We start from the raw sequence: 19,215 nt of genomic DNA, 5'->3' as shown, positions 1-19,215 counted from the left end.
AGACGTATCCCTCATGAAAACTCATCTGTGGGATCTCAAAGACAGTGAAAGGACTGCATTCAAGGGAAAATGAGCAAATAAATAATACCAGGAGAGGAAATGTTCGGGCAGCAAGATGGAAGATCAGGGCATATCGGCATCTCATCAACGTGTGCAATTTAGCCCTTAAAATATGCAGCACAAAATACAGAAAGCGTACAGCAACCGCAAGGGCAGCACCACGGTATCGACTTTCAGATTCTAACTCTGCCTAGAAGTCTGTTTTTGCCAGGCTATCAGAACAAATGTATCAGGATGCTAAGTTATCACTAAGATGTCAACTTTGAGTGTCTGGATATGACATCCCATGTCGAGAAGGACATAGCCCCTACTGCGCATCACTATTTCGGAATGATATTACAGGGCTACATATAGGCTCTCTGCTGGAAAAGTGTGACAGATTGACTCAAGAGACAATCATGATTGGATGCATCAGCAAATAATTATGTTAATTATAAAGGAAAAAATCCCTGTCTCAGTTAGTGTCATGCATTTACTGTGGAATTCATTCTGACAACAAACCTGGGTGTGTTATACAGTACACTTCTTTGCTGCAGACAATGAGCAATTTCCTGTAATTACTATTCTCAGCAGTCATATTTTACACCTGGATGCACTTACAGAAAAGATGAATTAATGAATTAATGGAAATTCTCTTTGAAAAGGTGCTTTTATGGATTTAAAATACAACATGTATTAAAGGATTCTTCTAAAGGAAAAAACATAGACAAACAGGCAAATTAGATACTGTAGTTATATAATTTATTGACAAGATAGATAAGCAGATGCCAGAAAAAATGAAAGATCTGCAGTTAATTTGGTAACAATGATCTGCAATGGCTGCGTTGTTGCAGTGCACCCTATTGTCATATTCTGTTAATGATTTATAATCCTGAAATGTCAAGTGCATAGTGTCATTAGAAAATCATATTCACCACATACTGTACAAGCGGATATGTGGCCCTTAAAAAGCCACTTTCCAAATCAATGACCATGCTTTAACTTAATGAAGGAACCTGAAACATCAGAATCACTATTTGTTTAAATCTGCAAGAATATAAGTGACAAGTATAAATTCCTAAATGGGGAAATGGGCGTGCTTTTGAAAGACAAGAGAACATTTTTGTTTAAAGAAAACCTCTCTTATGGCTTATAAAGGTCAGTGCCTCTGTAAATAGAATCCTAAGTGCTTGACATTTCAGGATTATAAATCATTAACAAAATATGATGATATCATGCCTTGCAACAACCTATCATTGCAGGTCATCATTACCAAATGAACTCTGTCAATCTCTCATTTTTTAAAAAAAACAGGCTCTAAGAATTAATGGGGTCACTGACACCATTCATCTCCTGTTAGTTTTCCACTGGGAGATTTAAACCTGTCATCGTGCCATTGGGATGATTACATGGTAGCCAAGCATGAAATTAAGATAGCAGGAGTCAGTTCCATTTCATCTACACCACAAGCCTCTGCCAATCTGTGGGATATAGATGTGGATACACATATATTGCGCATTATTTCTTATTTCTTTTGGTAGAATGAAAATGTGTGGTAAAACAGATGCTTCACATTTCACCAGCATTGATGCAAATCATAGCTGTCACTGCATCTGTACGAAAGGGCAAGGTCATTAGTCACAATATTGAATGCAATGTGACAGTTGTCTTCAGAATACATTGTTAAATGGTCCAAGTAATTGCAATGATTAGACATGCAAACAGTAAGGATTAATATTACCAACAACTTGTTAAATATACATGATCTAAAATGGTAAAATGTATAGTGTAACTTATGTCAAATTTATGAGACATTTGGTATATAACACGGATCTGGAAGATGCTCCTTCACACAAGTGTAAAAGAAATCATGAATAAAAAACCAAACTGAGTCTGGGTCTCACACGGACATGAAATATCTCATGACAGATACACTCTTCATTGTCTAAGAAAACTTTGAAAATAACAGAAAAATAAAATCAGCATTTCCTGAATGAGAATTAGAATGGTACAAATGCTTTTATGCAATTCACAAAAGAAAAATGAGGTTGGATATGATTTTTATATTTTATTTGATGTCACATAACCCTCCACCTTTACTGAAATTATTCCTTCTTCTGGAGAACGCATCTTGTTTCAAGTATTTCAAAGTACATTAGAATAGTGAAAGCCAGCTCCTATTCAAGTAACTCAATGTAGGAAATCAGGAATTCTGCAAGCTTTAAATCAATGTGCTGCACAGAAACAGAATGCGACAAGCTGCATATGCTATACACTCAACACCAGCATACATCTATGAATAACATGACGAGAAAGATGATTATGCCAGCCTACATGTTGACACAACTGATTAGAATCCCTGAGACTCCATATTCTGAAATGGACACCTGAGGAGTTCCATCAGATTGCATCTCTGTTTTTAAGTGCAGTCAGAAGAGTGAAACATAAAACTCAGTAGCCAATAAATAAAAACAAACAGAGAACAACAGGAGTATAAAACAGCACTCTAAACAATTTTAACTAATTCATTAAGGCAAAACACAAGGAAGCCCCATTGCTACAACATATAGTCCTGTTTAGATATGATTGATTTCTTACAAAATAAACAGTGAAGTGAGTTTCAAATATATCACATTTTCGTATTAATGTTTTTACATAAAATTAACTGAAAATACACACTTTAGCTTTGTACACTGTATAACACAGGCCTTCATTACAGTTGTGGGAGACCCACAGGGACTCCCTGGGACCCAGGCAGTATCCCAGATATCTTAAGCTACGATCAAAGCAATTAACAATTTAGTTTTTATGTGATCACTGCATCACTGCAGGAGAAACAGTTTTTTTTTCTCATGCATTCCTAATCAAGGAATATTCCTATCTCAAGGATATTCCAGTGTCTATAACTTTATAAAAAAAAAGACAGAAAACCTCTGAAAGTGAGGCAGTTTAATGCGCTTTTTCCAAACTTCTGTGACTTGTTAAATCTGAAAAGAAGTATAAGATTTATTATTGTGATTCAAAATATAAAATATATATATATAAAATATTATAATAAAATATTATTGAAGTATTTGTCTACTAAAAAATGTGTCCATTCAAAATCATATTATCTATATTTTTCCATCAGTCCCAGGATACAATCAATGAATCCATAATGCCACATTTCTATCATGAATGTCATTCAATATTTTAAATGAGTAGAGAAACTTTATATAGAAAAAAAGCTACAATGGTTCCATATAGCTCAGTAATAATTAGGTAATAACCACCACACATAGACCTAAATGTAAAGTACAAAGTAAGCTGTTTTTATGAGACACTTACATATACCTTTTAAAATTAAATTTAGACAATCCTGTGCCAAAAGAAAACAGGAACATATTGCTTAGCAAAAAATCAGCTGTTCATTTAGAATACAGTTCCTTCATTAACATAAACAGACCAACTACGATCCTGCTGTGCTATACAAATAGCACTCCTCACTTTCAGTACTCCAATAATAATGCTTGTGAGATGTTCACAAAACCTCCAGGGAAAAGGTGTCCTATATTCTTGAGACATTTATGACCTTGATTTTCAGTACAGCAAAACCAGAGTCTGATGATGAAAAGAAAAGCCCTTACTAAATGCCACAGTCATAAAAGAGCCTTTGTACTCTGTATCTTTGATCTGTCATTCTCACTAAAACTTTTAACTAAACACATGGTGTATGAGAGATGCCAATAACATATGGCTGCTTATGCATTTATTCATTCATTCATTCTTTGAAAGACATCCAAATATGTTTTGCAATTCAAATTATAGTTATCAAGACATAAACATTAAATAAATAAATCAGTTCTAATTGCATGCACAATGGGAGTTTCTTTTCCTTTTTCGTTACAGAGTTTACTTTCTATTCCTTCCAGCCAATGGCACAACAGCAGTAAGAAATGTGATCAGAGTTCATTGATGACAATCCTTCAAAGAAATGCATATATATGGTTAGAAAGAGCTCTAACAGCTTTTTTTCATTCATTTCCAAATATGTCTTGAAATAAAGAAAAATAATAAAAATAACAAACGCTCTTAGAAATGAAGCACAAAAGAGTCTTCCAATTTCAATGAACTCACTCAATATGGCAGTCAGCATATGGTCTTTTTCTCACCTGCCATCCAAATGTGAAGCCACTAATATAATGTTGGCCGATTTCAATAGAAAAGCAGCTGAAAATGCATTAGTTTATTTCAGCTACATACGTTTTATCCTTCAGGTAGGATCCATTCTGACAATTATAACAATGATTGCCCTAGCGTGGTGAAGCCCTCAACCCCACAGCAAAAGAAAGAAACAGTATGCACTGAAAAGGACAATGTGTTTCCATTTTTCAATGTCTACAAAAAACAAGTCTCATTTAAAAAAATAAACACCCAGGCCCAAGTTATATCCACTGGGTACTATCTTAAATGATTAAATAAAGCACTAAGGCAAAAAGAGAACAGCAAACTTCAGAGCTCAGAGCCAGTCAACTTCTTGTCTGACTAGAACCTAATCTGCTGATCAGTCTCCAGAGGGAATACATTAAACTACTTCCAAGGGCTAGCTTATATTAAAGACAAAGATAAATACAACCACAGATACTGTTCCATCCATTATTCTTGACTAGATAAAACACTGTACTACTATGTGACACTTTTATTGATGCTATTTTTAAATTCGATCAATTAATGGTAAGTAAATCATTTAGTTTTAAAGCAACCAGCACCAGGTCTGTCAACTACATTTAAATTTAAGACACTATCTTATGATATATATATAAATATCATATACAGTAGTCCAATATTATTTTAATGGTTCAACTAAAAGTTGGATTAAAATGGTATTTTAATAAGACAAACAGCTTGCCATGCCCCATTCCTTTCCTATTAATATCTCTTTAAAAATAACACTTTTTAATAAGTTATAAGTTACTTTGTATCATTAATCCATTAGGAATATGGAAGTCTCATGAATAGCCCACGACTACATCACTACTTAGAGTGAAATTCATATTAATTCAACAGGAAACAATGCATTATTTCTAAAAATTAAACTTAAAATTAAACATTTAAATTAGAAATATTGACACATGTAAACTGTTAATACAAAAAACATTCCAGACACTGAACAACTAACATGTTGTGAGATAGACACACTCAGAAATGTATATTTTTTGACAGAGAAATTTACCAAAAAAGAATTCGATCATGGCACTGTCAATAGGTATTATCAATATGCAAATCAATATGAAATAATTGTGTTTTCAGTAGGATAATTAAATACTAGATATTTTATAGATATTGGTTCTTTTAAAAACACTGAAATTTAGGTCATGTCAAAGCCTTACTCAACACCTGAGCCTCTACATCTGTCCATTCATACAATTATACTTGACATTACTTTTGAAATAATCTTGAAATCACAAATGCTATAGAAAAAACATTAAAAAATTTTTTTTAACACTTTTATTTAATGAAAACCATTAAAATGCCTTGTGCGCATCATTTTGAAAGCATGAAAATTAACTAATTGAAGAATAAGTATATTAAGCTTATGCTTTTGCTTCTTTTGAATGACACGCTATTTTGTCTTTTAAATCTATGCACGTAGGTAATTGATCGATCTCCTGCCTGCTGGATCAAGATTTATTGATACATTGGTGTATTAATGCATGCTATATATTAAAATTTAACTAACCCCTTGGGATCTAACCCATTCTTTTTTTACTTACTGTCAAGACATTCCTACAGGTTCTCTCCGCCACAAAATCATACCTGAATACCAGTTCTATTCCATGCCTTTCAAGGAAAGATAGCTGAATGTTTAACTTATACTAAAGCCAACAGAATCACTTCCAAAAATTAAATTTAGACATTCTATGGTGTAAAATTTCACAAGAAAATACTTCTTTAAATAGTCTTCTGTGCTGAAAATGACATCAGCTTAGCATGGATTGGTCCAGAAACATTGTTTTGTTTGAGGCAGGGAAGCATGACTTCTAAAATAATCTCGTGAAACAAAATCTAATTTTATTTTTGTACTGTTTTACATACTAAGTGTTTAGGAACATGACTGCTTTTATATAATTTTAAATATGCAGTTGCATACTGTATATTTACATTAGTCTGTTGTAAACACACGGATAGAAAACTGTTCAAAGCCTACCTGGAATATGTTGGAAAGGTCTCTCAAGTTGAAGATGTAATGAAATTTGATGGCTGTGGGGAGGAATGTTGAAGCTACTTTCTGATGCAGTCCCAAAGCTAAGTTAATAAGCTGGGAGTTGGACTTCTGTAGAGGCACTCCAAAGTTCCCCACTTTTAGGTGCTGGCTGAGTATCGTGCTGTAAATGGTCCCCAAAGCATCTGACCCAGGAAATGAGAGTGCAAACACGCAGAAGTGACGCTGAAAATGAAAACAAAAAGTAACCCAATGAAGAATTCTAATTTAAGACTGCAAAATGTATCTACTGTATATAATGCTTGTCCATATTGCAAGTTTGGGGGTTCACATTTTGGATGGGGTGCATCCATTTTATAAATGCTTTATCCAATCCAGGGTCATGGGAGAGCTGGAGCCTATCCCCGCAAGCAACAGGCGCAAGACACTCTGGATGGATTTTTAAAAAAATATTCATTAATGAGCCAGGACCTATGAAGATTATAGATGTACATCTGTGCTATTGCAGCAGTAACCAAAACAACATAAACACTTTTAGCATTGGCAGAAATAGTATTTTTTTTAAATCTGCTTCAATTCTGATGTACTGTAAATATGGTGACTATCATCAACTGCAATCAGTATGCTACTTTTAAACTGTAGAAAATGTAGATTGATGATTATTTAAACTCAAATTTTCATGTTAAATGCTGTTGGTATTGTTTGTTACAGCTTGTTGTGTGTAGATCTATTCAGTACAGAACATGATGCAGTATATTTGTGTTTATCACAACAAAACATTTCCATGTTCAAAAGTTAAGTCTTAGCAAACTGTTAAAACTCCCTGAGAACTGTTAATGAGGGACTAAATTATGCTAAAACACCTTTAAAATGTTATGTGTTAAAAGTAACAAAGTAGTAAGTGAGAGTAAATATAAAAAAATGGTGCATAAAAGAAAACAAATTCTCAGTTCTCACACAATCATCTTATTTTCCAGGACAAATCTTCTACCAAAGTTATTGCAAGTTTCTCCTGTTTTTATGAGAAGCCAGTTGTCATATGGAAGCACTACTCCATAAATTTGCATATTTGAAACACCAATTCCATAAAATACACCAACTCAAATTAAGTGTTCAAAATTAATGCAATAACTTTATATCAGCATGGTAAAGCAATAATGTTTCTCCTGTTTTTATGAGAAGCCAGTTGTCATATGGAAGCACTACTCCATAAATTTGCATCTTTGAAACACCAATTCCATAAAATACACCAACTCAAATTAAGTGTTCAAAATTAATGCAATAACATTATATCAGCATGGTAAAGCAATAATGTATAAGAAAAGAAAAACTTTTGGTCATTTGGTTTTACTACTTTTGAACATATTAAATGTTTTGTTAGTCTTTCCTTTTACAATTTATGTTGTAATAGACGGGTTATGTCTCTGTTACTTAGCAAATACATTTTTTTAAACTGGAGGATTTATTGAAAGTTGACATCCACACACTTTAGCTCCATTTGCAGGCCCACATACTGTATACTTCTTGAAACGGTCCCTTTTTGCTTTAGCAATGGTGGTGGGAGAAGGCATTTTGCTCTTGGCCTTTTTTTTATTTCCAGCCTTTTGTGAGTAGTGCAGCACCATGCCAGGTGCCTTATTAGAACCAAAATTACCTTTTGATGAGTTACACAGTGTTCTCTGTGGGTGTGACTGCAGTAATAATGTTTCTAATTTTTCTTTCCTTTTTTATTCTGTTATTTTTTTAAGCATGCCTAGATTGCTCCCAGAAGCTGATTATAAATCATCAAGATACATTTAGAAAAGCCAAGTAGATACCTGCAGCCTTGGGTTGATGGTGAAACTGCCAGCCGTAGGATTCATGCAGGACACATACTGCACATTGTGAATCTCCTTCAGTGACAACTTGTTTCTGTCATACCTAGGGTAAAGAGACAAAATCCACCCATCCATTTTGTAACTGTTTTGTCCAATATAGGGTCGTGGGAGAGCCAAAGCCTATCCTGGCAAGCAACAGGTGCGAGGCAGGGTACAACCTGAATGGGACCCGAGTTGATCACAGGGCACTCACAGACACAGACACTCACACCAGGGCAAATTATCACAGAAGCCAGTTAACCCACAAGACTGTCTTTGGAATGTGAGAGGGAACTGGAGCACATGAAAGAAACTCGCATGAACATGGGGAGAACATACAAGCAGATACCATGCAGACAGCACCCCAGGTCTAGAACAGAACCCCGGGCTCCAACGCTGCAGGGCAGCAATGCTAATCACCTCACCATCATGTTACCCTTGTACGTGCAAAACCTAACTTCTGACTAATTGTAATGACAAGTGATGACCCCATCAACAAATATCACTGCACTCTAGTTTCAGTTAATGCAAGAATGACCTTTTACAATTAATCATTGACCAAAACTGAATATTTTACAATACAGTCTGGAAAAAAGTAAACCACTTATGTCTATAAAAAGTCAATTTTAATGTATAACCTGAATGTAAGTAGAAACAGTAAGCAGAAACATTCTTCTTCACACCCAAAGAAGGCTCCACAGCCGAAACATTGTGTTTCCTTTCTTTTTAGCATGGAATAAACCTTTACTTGTTCCTGAATGTAAAGTAAGTATTCCAGTACAAGCTTCTATATATACTGCATATTGGTAAACTTACTGTATTTATCATAATAATACAGAGCTCTATTTTTCCTAAAACATCTTCCACACTGTAATTCAATTGTAAATTAATATAGTTATCACAGATAAAGCCATACTGTATGTATGTGCACCTCTAAATAGATATTTTTTTAATTCTGCAAATCATTTTTGTGCTTGTAGTTTGTAAATAGAAAACTGCAGCAAATTTAAGGTCTTCTGATTCTTCCTTTGGCATTAGGCTTCCAAAATGCTCTACAGATTTATGAATACATACAACTACACTTACCAGTGGTTGTAGTCCATATGCTGTCTGATCAGAGTGTGCGGTTGCACTGTACCATATGTGTCCACCTCTGGCATGTTCATGTCATCAATGAAGTAGATCAGTTTCTTGTTGCCTGGAGGGCCATAGTTTCTACCAGCTTTCTTTTCCAATGGCTTTTCTAAAATGGCTAGAAAACAAACAGAAAATAAACATTTTTAACATGCACAACAAAGGAATTTTTGTAACTTCTTTTATCTATGAGTTAATCATTTAGTATATGTGTAAACTGGGCCATAAGAGAAATTAAGATGTCCATATTAAAATCCAAAATTCACCTTTGACCTTTGACAGGGTCTAAATAAAATGCATTTTATGTTTAGGGCTGTTGAATAGTTTATAACCCTGCTTCATAACATCACTTTTACTGTTCATTTTACAGTTCTTCTTGGAATTTTCTGTACAAAGTCACAGTAGTTTGTCTTCATATCAATGTCACACCTGCTTACTGCAGTGCCTTTCAAAGATGTGGTGGTACAGTACACACACAGAGAACTGTAGATGACATAATCTTACAAAATTCTGAAAGTACTGGGTACCAGTGAAGTTGACTCACTTTAGATGATATCCCAAGGGGAACTAAATTAATCAAAACAAAGCAAATGGGCAGAAAACTACAAAGGCAGCTAAAATATAATAATGTTTATATTTCACAGTAACAAATATGCCAACTTAAGCACATATGCACATAGGCACAAGAGGCCTAGATACGGTAGGTTCACTGTTCCCGTACTTCAGGTGATAGTGTATAAGTGCAGCCATGAGCCCCACATCACTCAAACACTCCCAGGGACACTGCTGCTATGTCTCCACTCAAATTTACTGCTGTATGAATGTCTTCCTTTCTGTAAATCTGAACTTGTTCTGAACTGATATATCTGGTTAAATATACTGTAAATTAAAAAAAATAAAACAAGTGTAATGTTTGGCTAAAGCATTCCAAGTGTAGTGAAGCCTTTTTTATATTTTACATTTTATTCTCAAATTGGTCATCCAGTTCAACTCACTGCTTATTTAAAAAAAATCACCTATCCACATAATGGACCATACACAGTACATACCAAACCATAAAAAACAACATATGCACCCCTTGAAACTGTACAGTGGCTATCAAAGGTATTGACCTTTGGACTTTTTATTATGTGTGTAAAATTGCTTTTTACCAAAGGTCCCCATCCAACTTAAGGGAGCTTTAGCAATTTGCAAAGAAGAACAGGCAAAAACTGCAGTGTCTAGATGTACGCAGCTGGTAGAAACTTATCCCAGAAGACTCACAGCTGTTATTTCTGCCCAAGGTTCCTCTACCACATATTGACTCAAGGGGGGAGAATACTTATGCAATCAGTTATTTTCTGTTTTATATTTAGAATTAATTTAGGAGGATCTGCAGAATTTTTATTTTCACTTTGACATTATAGTATTCTGTGTCAATCAACGGCAAAAAATCCCAATTAAATACATTATGATTCCATATTGTAACAATAAAATGTGAAAAATTCCAAGGGGGGAGAACACTTTTGATAGCCACTGTATGCGGTACCCACAGAAAACGTTCCTGTGCAATACTGTACATGAATTAGACATTTTTTTCTTTCTACATTAATGTATCCTACACTCAGGTTTGTTTAATAATTTATTTCTGTAATGGTTTGACACTACAAAACACATGCTGGACTCTTAAAACACTTTAAATGTTCCTGTACTGTACAAAAGTTATATCTGCTTAAGTGCAGGCATCCACGGAACATTTTTATGGAAAAATTAGGGCAATTTATGTGATAGAAGGTTTTTCTTCTGTTAAGAAAGGACTTTAAAGATGATGTTAATTTAACCGTGCATGATTATAAATTGCCTATTTTAAATCCATTTATCTATTTGATGGTGACCATCACAGCATGTTCATTGTCATTTTTCTCCAGATAAAAATGTAGACTGCAATCTAAATATTCTACAGATGAATATAAAAAACATTCAAAGTTTTATTTTCCAATGAAGACTTTTCTAAAATTAAATGTGAAATCCACAAAATTAAAGCAGCTGAGAACATACTGACATTGGGAGTCTCGTCTTGCAATTAAGAACATACAAAATCAATGTACATAAAATGAAATAAAATCATTTAACATTTATTCAGCATCGTAACCACAGTAAAAATTGATTTGCACTGGAAAATCAGTACAAAATAGGCTATTTGTATCTGTTATATTTCTAACAAAAGAACTATACATCTACACTGGAGTCCTAAAAAGCATCTTGTTTGCTTCTTTCTTTCTGGGGTGCCAAATATTTAGAGTAAAATAAGCAAGTAGATTTTAGAAAAAATATGTTTCAAACAACTATGAAATAACTGAAAATTGTTTAAAAATGTTAAAGTAACAGCATTTTTACACCACTTATTTTAAAACCATTTGTGGATTTTTAATTTCTTTTTCCAGCAGAAATAGTTTCTATGGGGGCCCATATCAGCATCTTCATCCTCAAGATAAAATGTAGACTGTAAATGATTTGACACAATTTTTAAGCAGTCTATTTCATAGCATTGAGGACTAGACTGCAGAATTAAAACATTTAATACATTTTTGAAAATGTAAATATTATCTTGCCCTCAAGGAATATTATTAAAGATTTTTGATAATGTACAGTATGTCTGAGTACAGGGAGTTCTGTTGTGGGGGTAAGAGGAATAGGGACTGGGACATGGGGTGTGGCGCTTGTTGTATTATGGTTACTTGTTTTTTATTTGTATAATGTTTGTAGTGATGTTGTGAAACGATAAACCTCTTTTAATGTTCTATATCTAATAAACCGTATATAATTATATACTAATAAATATAATAAATAATATATAACATTATTATATAATGTTCTAATGGATATTTTATTACTAAAGGGATTTATAAAAGGTGGGTTAACAATTAATTACAAAGGTAACAGAAATGTACCTGTTAGATAAATTTTTATAGATACACTTATCCCAAATTTCACATAAAACGTCATTGACCTTTTGACATTAATAGACTAGTTAATCTTATAAAAACTAGCGAGCAATGATTGTTTCCACATTCTTTAAGAACCTTCTGGAACAGATTTATGGGCATCAAGCTTTGTTATGATTTAGATCAATGACCATTAAATAATTGCTAGCTTAAGGGTTTTTAGGTGTAAAGATTACAGAGCAACGATTCATTGCATTAACCAAAGTCTTCAATAAAGGCACATGCCATAAGACCACTTACAAAAGATCTAAGATGGAAGTTAATCTGTATTTTCCATGGTAATGTGCATCAAAACTGGGATAGACATCTCTTTTTTCACTAGTTTGACTTCATATTAATAATATTTTTTCATCTTTCACTGATGCATAACTGCTAATTTATATTCAACCTATCTTGGCACTGCACAACTGCACTCACCAGCGGAGGCTACAGGAGCTACTGTTCACTCCCCAGCAAAACAGCAGCAATGTCAGCAAAATATGTTCCACTACTGGAAACTCTACTGGAAAATTAACGGTACAATTTGGGTTTGAACTCACCCAAACTCACATTATAATTGTAAAGGCTAAACTCAAAAGTGTTTAGGTACAGTGTTAAAATTCAAAAAACTTTTTTTTAAAGATTTTTGTTAGAAATTATTTTTACTTAAAAAGTGCTGAAAACCTGTTCCAATAAATATTAATGATCTTTTTCTCCTGGATTATCTTGTAACAAACAAAAAAGATTATATAATCGTAAAGGAGAACTGCTGTACCAATTTCTCCGACCAGTCATTAAATGATAAATTAAGAACAAAATAAATCCATTGACGGTGTAGGAAAACCGGTTCAGGGACGCCAAATATGTAATCATAGTGGCTCTCTGAAGGCACCAGTTCTGTAGGGTTTGGGCATTTACTGAGACAATTATTAATTGTAGCAGTAAATCACAAAGTTGATTCTTTTGATGGCTTTAGAATCCAACCATGCGACATAACTCAAACAACGCGCACACACAGGTACTAATACACGAGGATACATTTATTAATACATAGAATATGCATGTAAAACTAACAGATCTTATCGAGAGGGTTATCAGAATACAAAAGGTATATATTCAATCAGTTACGAAGAGTTACACATCAAGAGGACATACGTTCAGTATATCATTCGTTAAGACCGTTTCATAAATGAACTTGGTTATAACTTCTACATTAGATACTCAAAACAAGTACATAACTCTTAGGAATTAAATTGATATCAACTGGTTGGGATAGCAATTGAATTCTCGAGCTGTAATGCATTGAAGTTGAATACTCATCCAATCTCTGGGGATTCAGATCTCCAGCGGGCACAAAGAAACAGTTGCAGGCTGTTGCTGTCCAATCCGCGCTCTCTGGCTGCGTGCCAGGCTGTGCTGTGCGGCTTGCGACAGTGCGCTGCTGATGCTCACTGACCGGCTAGTTAGTGTTGGCTTTAACTAGCAAAGTTTGCGCACAGGAGAAAAGATGACTGTGAGTCCCAGCAGGTTAGGAAGAGGACCGGTTCGTTCCTGATGAAGAGCTAGTTCTGAATAGTGATTCAGCTTTCCACAGTTCCGACCTGTTCACGAGGCCTGCTGCTGGTTACTCTCTGGCAACCTCCACTCTAGACTCTTAGAACAAAGGAAAGTTCTGGCACTCGGACACACTGGCCGTTCCGTGGTTGTCCGGGCTGAGTCTCAGGATGGTCAGGAGGCGCGCTGCGAGAATGTCCTGCCCTTGGGAGCCTTCTGCTCCTGGGCCGTCCTGCCCTGGAATTCTCCTTTGAATTCCCTTTAGAAAAGGCCACAGAAATCCACTGAATCCCCTCCAGAATCTTACTGAATCTCTGTGTTGCCTGTTTTTACCTGGAGGAACTTCAGCTCGTTGATTGGCTGAAAGTTCCATGGGCATCAGAGTCCCACGTGGGTTACTCGGCCCTACCAGTCCCTGATTGGTTGATCAAGGTGAGATATGAGTCACTTACTCCTGACACTTAGGAATGCAGTCCAGATGTCCATCTGGCACTCCCTAGACATAAAGGCGCCAATGGACGACCATTGATCATGATAGCCAGGCTTAGCTAATTGCATCCCCGTCTGGGAGTTTGTTTCTTATCACAAGAAAACATCTTAAATCAGCTTGCATGAATTCTTTCTCTGTGGCTGCACCACAGAGATGGAGGGTGAGATGGGGCCTCTTTTAGGAGCATACCAACGCTTAATTCTGTCTTATTAACAAGCATTGCCGCTACAACGGTATAGGTAAATTTGAGAAATGTTGAATTAAGCACAAAACCATGAACATCGTGCAAGTATTGTAAGTCGCCATGTTGTCTCAAACCCCTAGTCTCACCAGAGACAGTTTCCACAAATTGCAACATGATGCGGCCACATCGACCAGTAATGTAATGCGATGTACGAGCAAATAAGTGCAGGTTGTGCAGCACACATTTGACCGCGGAACGTTATAAACTGCATCTGCATGCAGTTTAAGTTAAAAAGTGCATAGTACCTGTCAGCAAAACCCTCTCAAAGATCCAACAGAGTAATATTTCTATTGGATGAAATAAAATGTATTTACAAGCCTGCTTGTTTACAATGTCATAGGGCAGCTCCATGTTACTGGAAATTTTACTTAAAAAGTGCTGAAAACATGTTGCAATAAATATGCTTCTGGAAAACTTCTCATGGAGGTTTCCCTATCCTTAAAAGGTTGCTTGTAGAATGGATAGGCTGCGTTAAAAGAATGACAGTGACAATAAAATAACCTTACCTTGGAGCATTGCGGAAGTGGTGTAATAGTTGAAAGGTACATTCTTGATCATGTACTCTTCCTGATCCAGAGATCCCAGTTTATTTCCCACCAGTACAGATTTCCCAGTCCCAGCATTTCCCACCAGCATGACAGGTCGTTTGTGCTCCAGCAGCCTGTCCATGAAGTACCTTACCCGAATAGTTTCAGTGGTGTGTACTAGACAGGCCTACAAACCCACAAGTCAAAATTAGTATCTCAGTGCTTTTGTTCAGCTGTTAAGATCACAAGCAATGTTAAAATGTTTAGATATTCCTGTTTATTTAATTGAATGGAAAAATTGGGCAATGCAGCAAAAAAGACAAGTTAATTGTAAATGCTGTTTGGAAAAGCACACTTTCAAATGGAACAAATGGATTCATATCCCATTCATATTTGATTCACATCCCATGAATCAAAAGAAGAAATGAATAGGTCAAAATGTTAACAAGCTATTCAGCACTTTACTCACAGCCTTTTATTCATATTTTGTTCACAGCACAGCCAGAAGGTGCCTGAATGTGTAAATACATTTTTCTTTTTTTTAAATGTTTTATTCATTCCAGCGGTCTATTTCAAAATATAAAAATTGTATTTGTGGGTTTTTCGTTTGCGTTTCTTGAAAAGTTTCCAAATCTAAAATGTATCCTCCATATGCAGCCTGGAGCTACAGCTACAAGCTACAGTCCGTAAAACAAATTAACCATCATTAGCATTATAAAGCAATGATTCCAAAGGATCCCCTGAGCTTCAAAGGGATGTACATAATGTTAATTGGAATAGAAAAAAGGTAAAAGATAACATCTATCTTAGAAATGCATTACAGGAGGACTGTCCTTGGACAAATTATTCACTTGCTCATCCACAGTTTGAAAAGGAAGCATTCTGATGAGCAACGGTTGGGTTTGTCATTTTAAGCACCTTCAGATTTGAGTTGAAGTCTTCTAAATCAGGAAGAGTTTAATTTTCTATACAACAATCACTGCAATGTCATTTGTGTTTGGGGTTTTGGTCCTTACTGTGACAACTGTCACTGCATTTAACAAACTGAACCCTTTTAAAATAAACGTAAAACACCAAAAATTGAATCAGATTAAAGTAAACTTTCTGAGGAATTTTCCAAAACAAGAATCCCAAAAAGTAGAATTAATACAGACAGAACCTGTGGCTGAAGATCTATAACTTTGAATACTGACAGAATGATTTCAAAGCATTCCACTTCAAAGATTTTTTTTTTCACAATTTTGTCAGTCTAAAAAATGTTAAAGCAAGAGCAAACAACAAAGAAAATCAATGTAACTGCTCCTTCGTGAACTTGACTGTTTTCTCCATGGTACCTTTAAACACTTGCCTTTACATTCAGAAAATAAGGGTACCCATTCTATAAATGAGTGAAAATGTTCTGAAATTCATCCATCAAAATGCTCTCAGGAAGATAATTAAATCTATTTCAGAAAGATTAGCCTGTCACAAGATCCTGATTAAAAAAGAAGCTTATGGTTAATTTCTCTGCTCCACTTTCTGAAAGTTCTTTCAAGAGAAGATACCAGGTCCATCTCCATTTTAACACAGGGTAGGTAATTGATTTCCTTATTACTGATATGCTTGTATATTAAGATGTGATTATGAATACATTTCTTTGTGCCACAGTACATAAATAACACTTTAAACATATAAAGTACAAATAATGACACTTTTAAATGTCAGTTTCCATACACTTTGATATAATATATGTGTATATTACAAACCTGCAAAGGCATATCCGGATCAAATTCAAATTTGGGAATCATTTTAGACCATGGTTCAAATTTCTTTGTTTCCGGATCAATATAGTAGTCAAACACTGTGCCTTGAGAAGGGAATTTGATCGTTTTGAATTCTGTCACCCACCATTTGCTAAATTCCACTCTGTAATCAACCAGCTGCAAATGAAGAAAAAAAATACACATTATTTCTTATTTCAAAGCTAATCTAAAACAAATCATTTCATGCTATGTATGTTGATACAAGAAAGGAAATACTCAGGTACAATGTATTTAATCATGTTACATGCTGTATTTACTATATACAGTATCAACAAAATGTGACCCTAACTACTAAATCCCTAAATGTTCATTGCAGAATGTGAAACTCTGTTAAAATGTCAGCTATGTCAAAGCAAGAACATTATAAAGTCAGTATCAAGTATGCTCTTCCTGAGGATTAATACAATCCCAGCACTCTTGAAATAAGACATGATGAGCCTCTGGACAGACTGCCACAAGATGTTTTGCCCCTTTTCTTTTGCAGCTGTAACCAAGTTGCAAAGATTGGGTACTTGCAGTTGTATCCCACTGAAGCCATTCTGTAGTACTAAGGACAAGAGAAGGGGTTGTGGTCAGATGACTGCACTGGTCATAGTGAAATCTTAAAAATGTTTTTCCAAAATGATGTCATTGTAAGCCCAGCACTGACTAGTCTTGCATTGTTCTGAGGAGAAAATCAACACTTTTGGATCAGCTTGTAGGAATGGAAAATCTGTTGATTTAGGGATTTCATCAATGTATCATTGAGGAGTAAGGTTGCCCTCAAACTACAATAGAGGCATTCTTGTATTAATGGAGATTTCAGCCTACTTCTTCACACTTCAACCATCCCATTGGTTAGCTTGAATAACACACCAATGCTTGCCATAAAGCCTCCACACACACTGCCTTCTGTTAGGTCTGATGATGGTAAAACAGCATTCATTGGTGAATTGAACAATCCACCACTTTCTCTGCTCTTAGAACCATAGGAAATGACAATTGTGTCTTTAGACCATCACTGGCTGATCCTTTTTGTGCAACCATCGGGTTACAGTTATTCAACTAACATGCATAATATTTCTTAAAGCAATTTAATGTGCTGTAGCTACTGCAGCCTGAAAATGATTAAGCAGATGGATCAGGTGAATGTGATTGTCTTCTCACAAATCAACTTCAATCGTACCATTCTTCAGTTCTCAAGCAGGATATGATCATGTTCATTTTAATGTTCTTGCATTAATTAAAATCATGTCTCTTTCAATGGCTGATCATAACTAACAATCAACAAGTCTATCTGCTTGTTGTTTAAATTGAAATAACATTAAGTACAGTATATGACCAAAGAACTATTGATTTAAAATTTAGATTACTGTGTGCTATTACACAACAAATGGGCACTAGAATCAATATCTCTTGTTGTATTTTAATGTCTCTCAGTATATTAACAGGAGATTTTTACTCATTTCTTACTGAATAATATAAATTTAAAATATAGTTAATATACAGAAGATGAGAAGAATACTGAAAATTAATTAAACATAAAAAGAAATTCACAAATACTTGGCTTTAAAACTTGATATAGTGCAATATATTATACAATATAGAAGTCTATTCTGTGTCCCCACATCCTGAAAACCATGTGTATAAACTTCACTTTTAATAAAACACACTAGTTGAGGAAAAACTGTAGAAACTGTGTCCTATTATTATCAAGGGGTCATTTTCAAGGCCACGTCTAGTTCAGTGCAATAAGATACAGTAGTCATATTGGCTCATTTTTCAGAATGCAAAGGGCAGCTGTTTATCACAGCATTGTACCTTTGGCACAAAATGACACTCCAAAGGAATAAATTCTCTGAATATCATATCTTTCTGTCAAGAACTGCAGTTAGTGAGGGTGACTGACTTTGAAATGAATCTTATACCACTGAATTTAGCCACTGATACAGCAAGGGAATGTATGTTTGAGAAAAAAAAACTGAACTGGAACTTTTCTGTCATATCTCTTAGTACTTGTAACAGGAGGGAGAAGGGAAAATGGATTCTACATTCAAAAGATTTCTAAAGACAATGTTCCTGAAAAAGTGTTTAATCATGGGTTGGTTAACCAGTTTAGTTAGTTGCTAATCTAATTTTGAATTATCTTTTTTTCTGGATTATCTTGTAACAAACAAAAAAGATTATATCATCTTCAAGGGGAACTTCTGTCCCACTTTCTCAGACTTTCATTGACGGTATAGATAAATTTGAGAAATGTTGAATTAAGCACAAAACCATGAACATCGTGAAAGTATTGTAAGGCGCCATGTTGTCTCAAACCCCTAGTCTCACCAGAGAGAGTTTCCACAAATTGCAACATGTTGCGGCCACATCAACCAGTAATGTAATGCGATGTACGAGCAAATAAGTGCAGGTTGTGCAG

At 35.0% G+C, this 19,215-nt stretch overlaps 1 protein-coding gene across 1 annotated transcript in view; it reads right to left on the bottom strand.

The window, feature by feature from the left end:
• dnah9 (dynein, axonemal, heavy chain 9) overlaps positions 1-19,215 on the bottom strand; it is a 148,567-nt gene that overhangs the window by 80,359 nt on the left and 48,993 nt on the right. Inside the window, exons 37-41 of the mRNA XM_088928171.1 lie at positions 16,755-16,928; positions 14,989-15,196; positions 9,184-9,349; positions 8,059-8,161; positions 6,227-6,466 (exon numbers count right to left, since the gene is read on the bottom strand). Of these exons, the coding sequence (XP_088784297.1) occupies positions 6,227-6,466; positions 8,059-8,161; positions 9,184-9,349; positions 14,989-15,196; positions 16,755-16,928 (891 nt within the window). The remainder of the gene's footprint in view (positions 1-6,226; positions 6,467-8,058; positions 8,162-9,183; positions 9,350-14,988; positions 15,197-16,754; positions 16,929-19,215) is intronic.

Source organism: Atractosteus spatula, chromosome 11 (assembly GCF_055471065.1).
Source record: "Atractosteus spatula isolate fAtrSpa1 chromosome 11, fAtrSpa1.hap1, whole genome shotgun sequence".
Taxonomy (NCBI): Eukaryota; Metazoa; Chordata; class Actinopteri; order Semionotiformes; family Lepisosteidae; genus Atractosteus; species Atractosteus spatula.
Note: the sequence above shows the minus strand (reverse complement) of the source record. Positions and strands in the feature narration are given on the sequence as shown.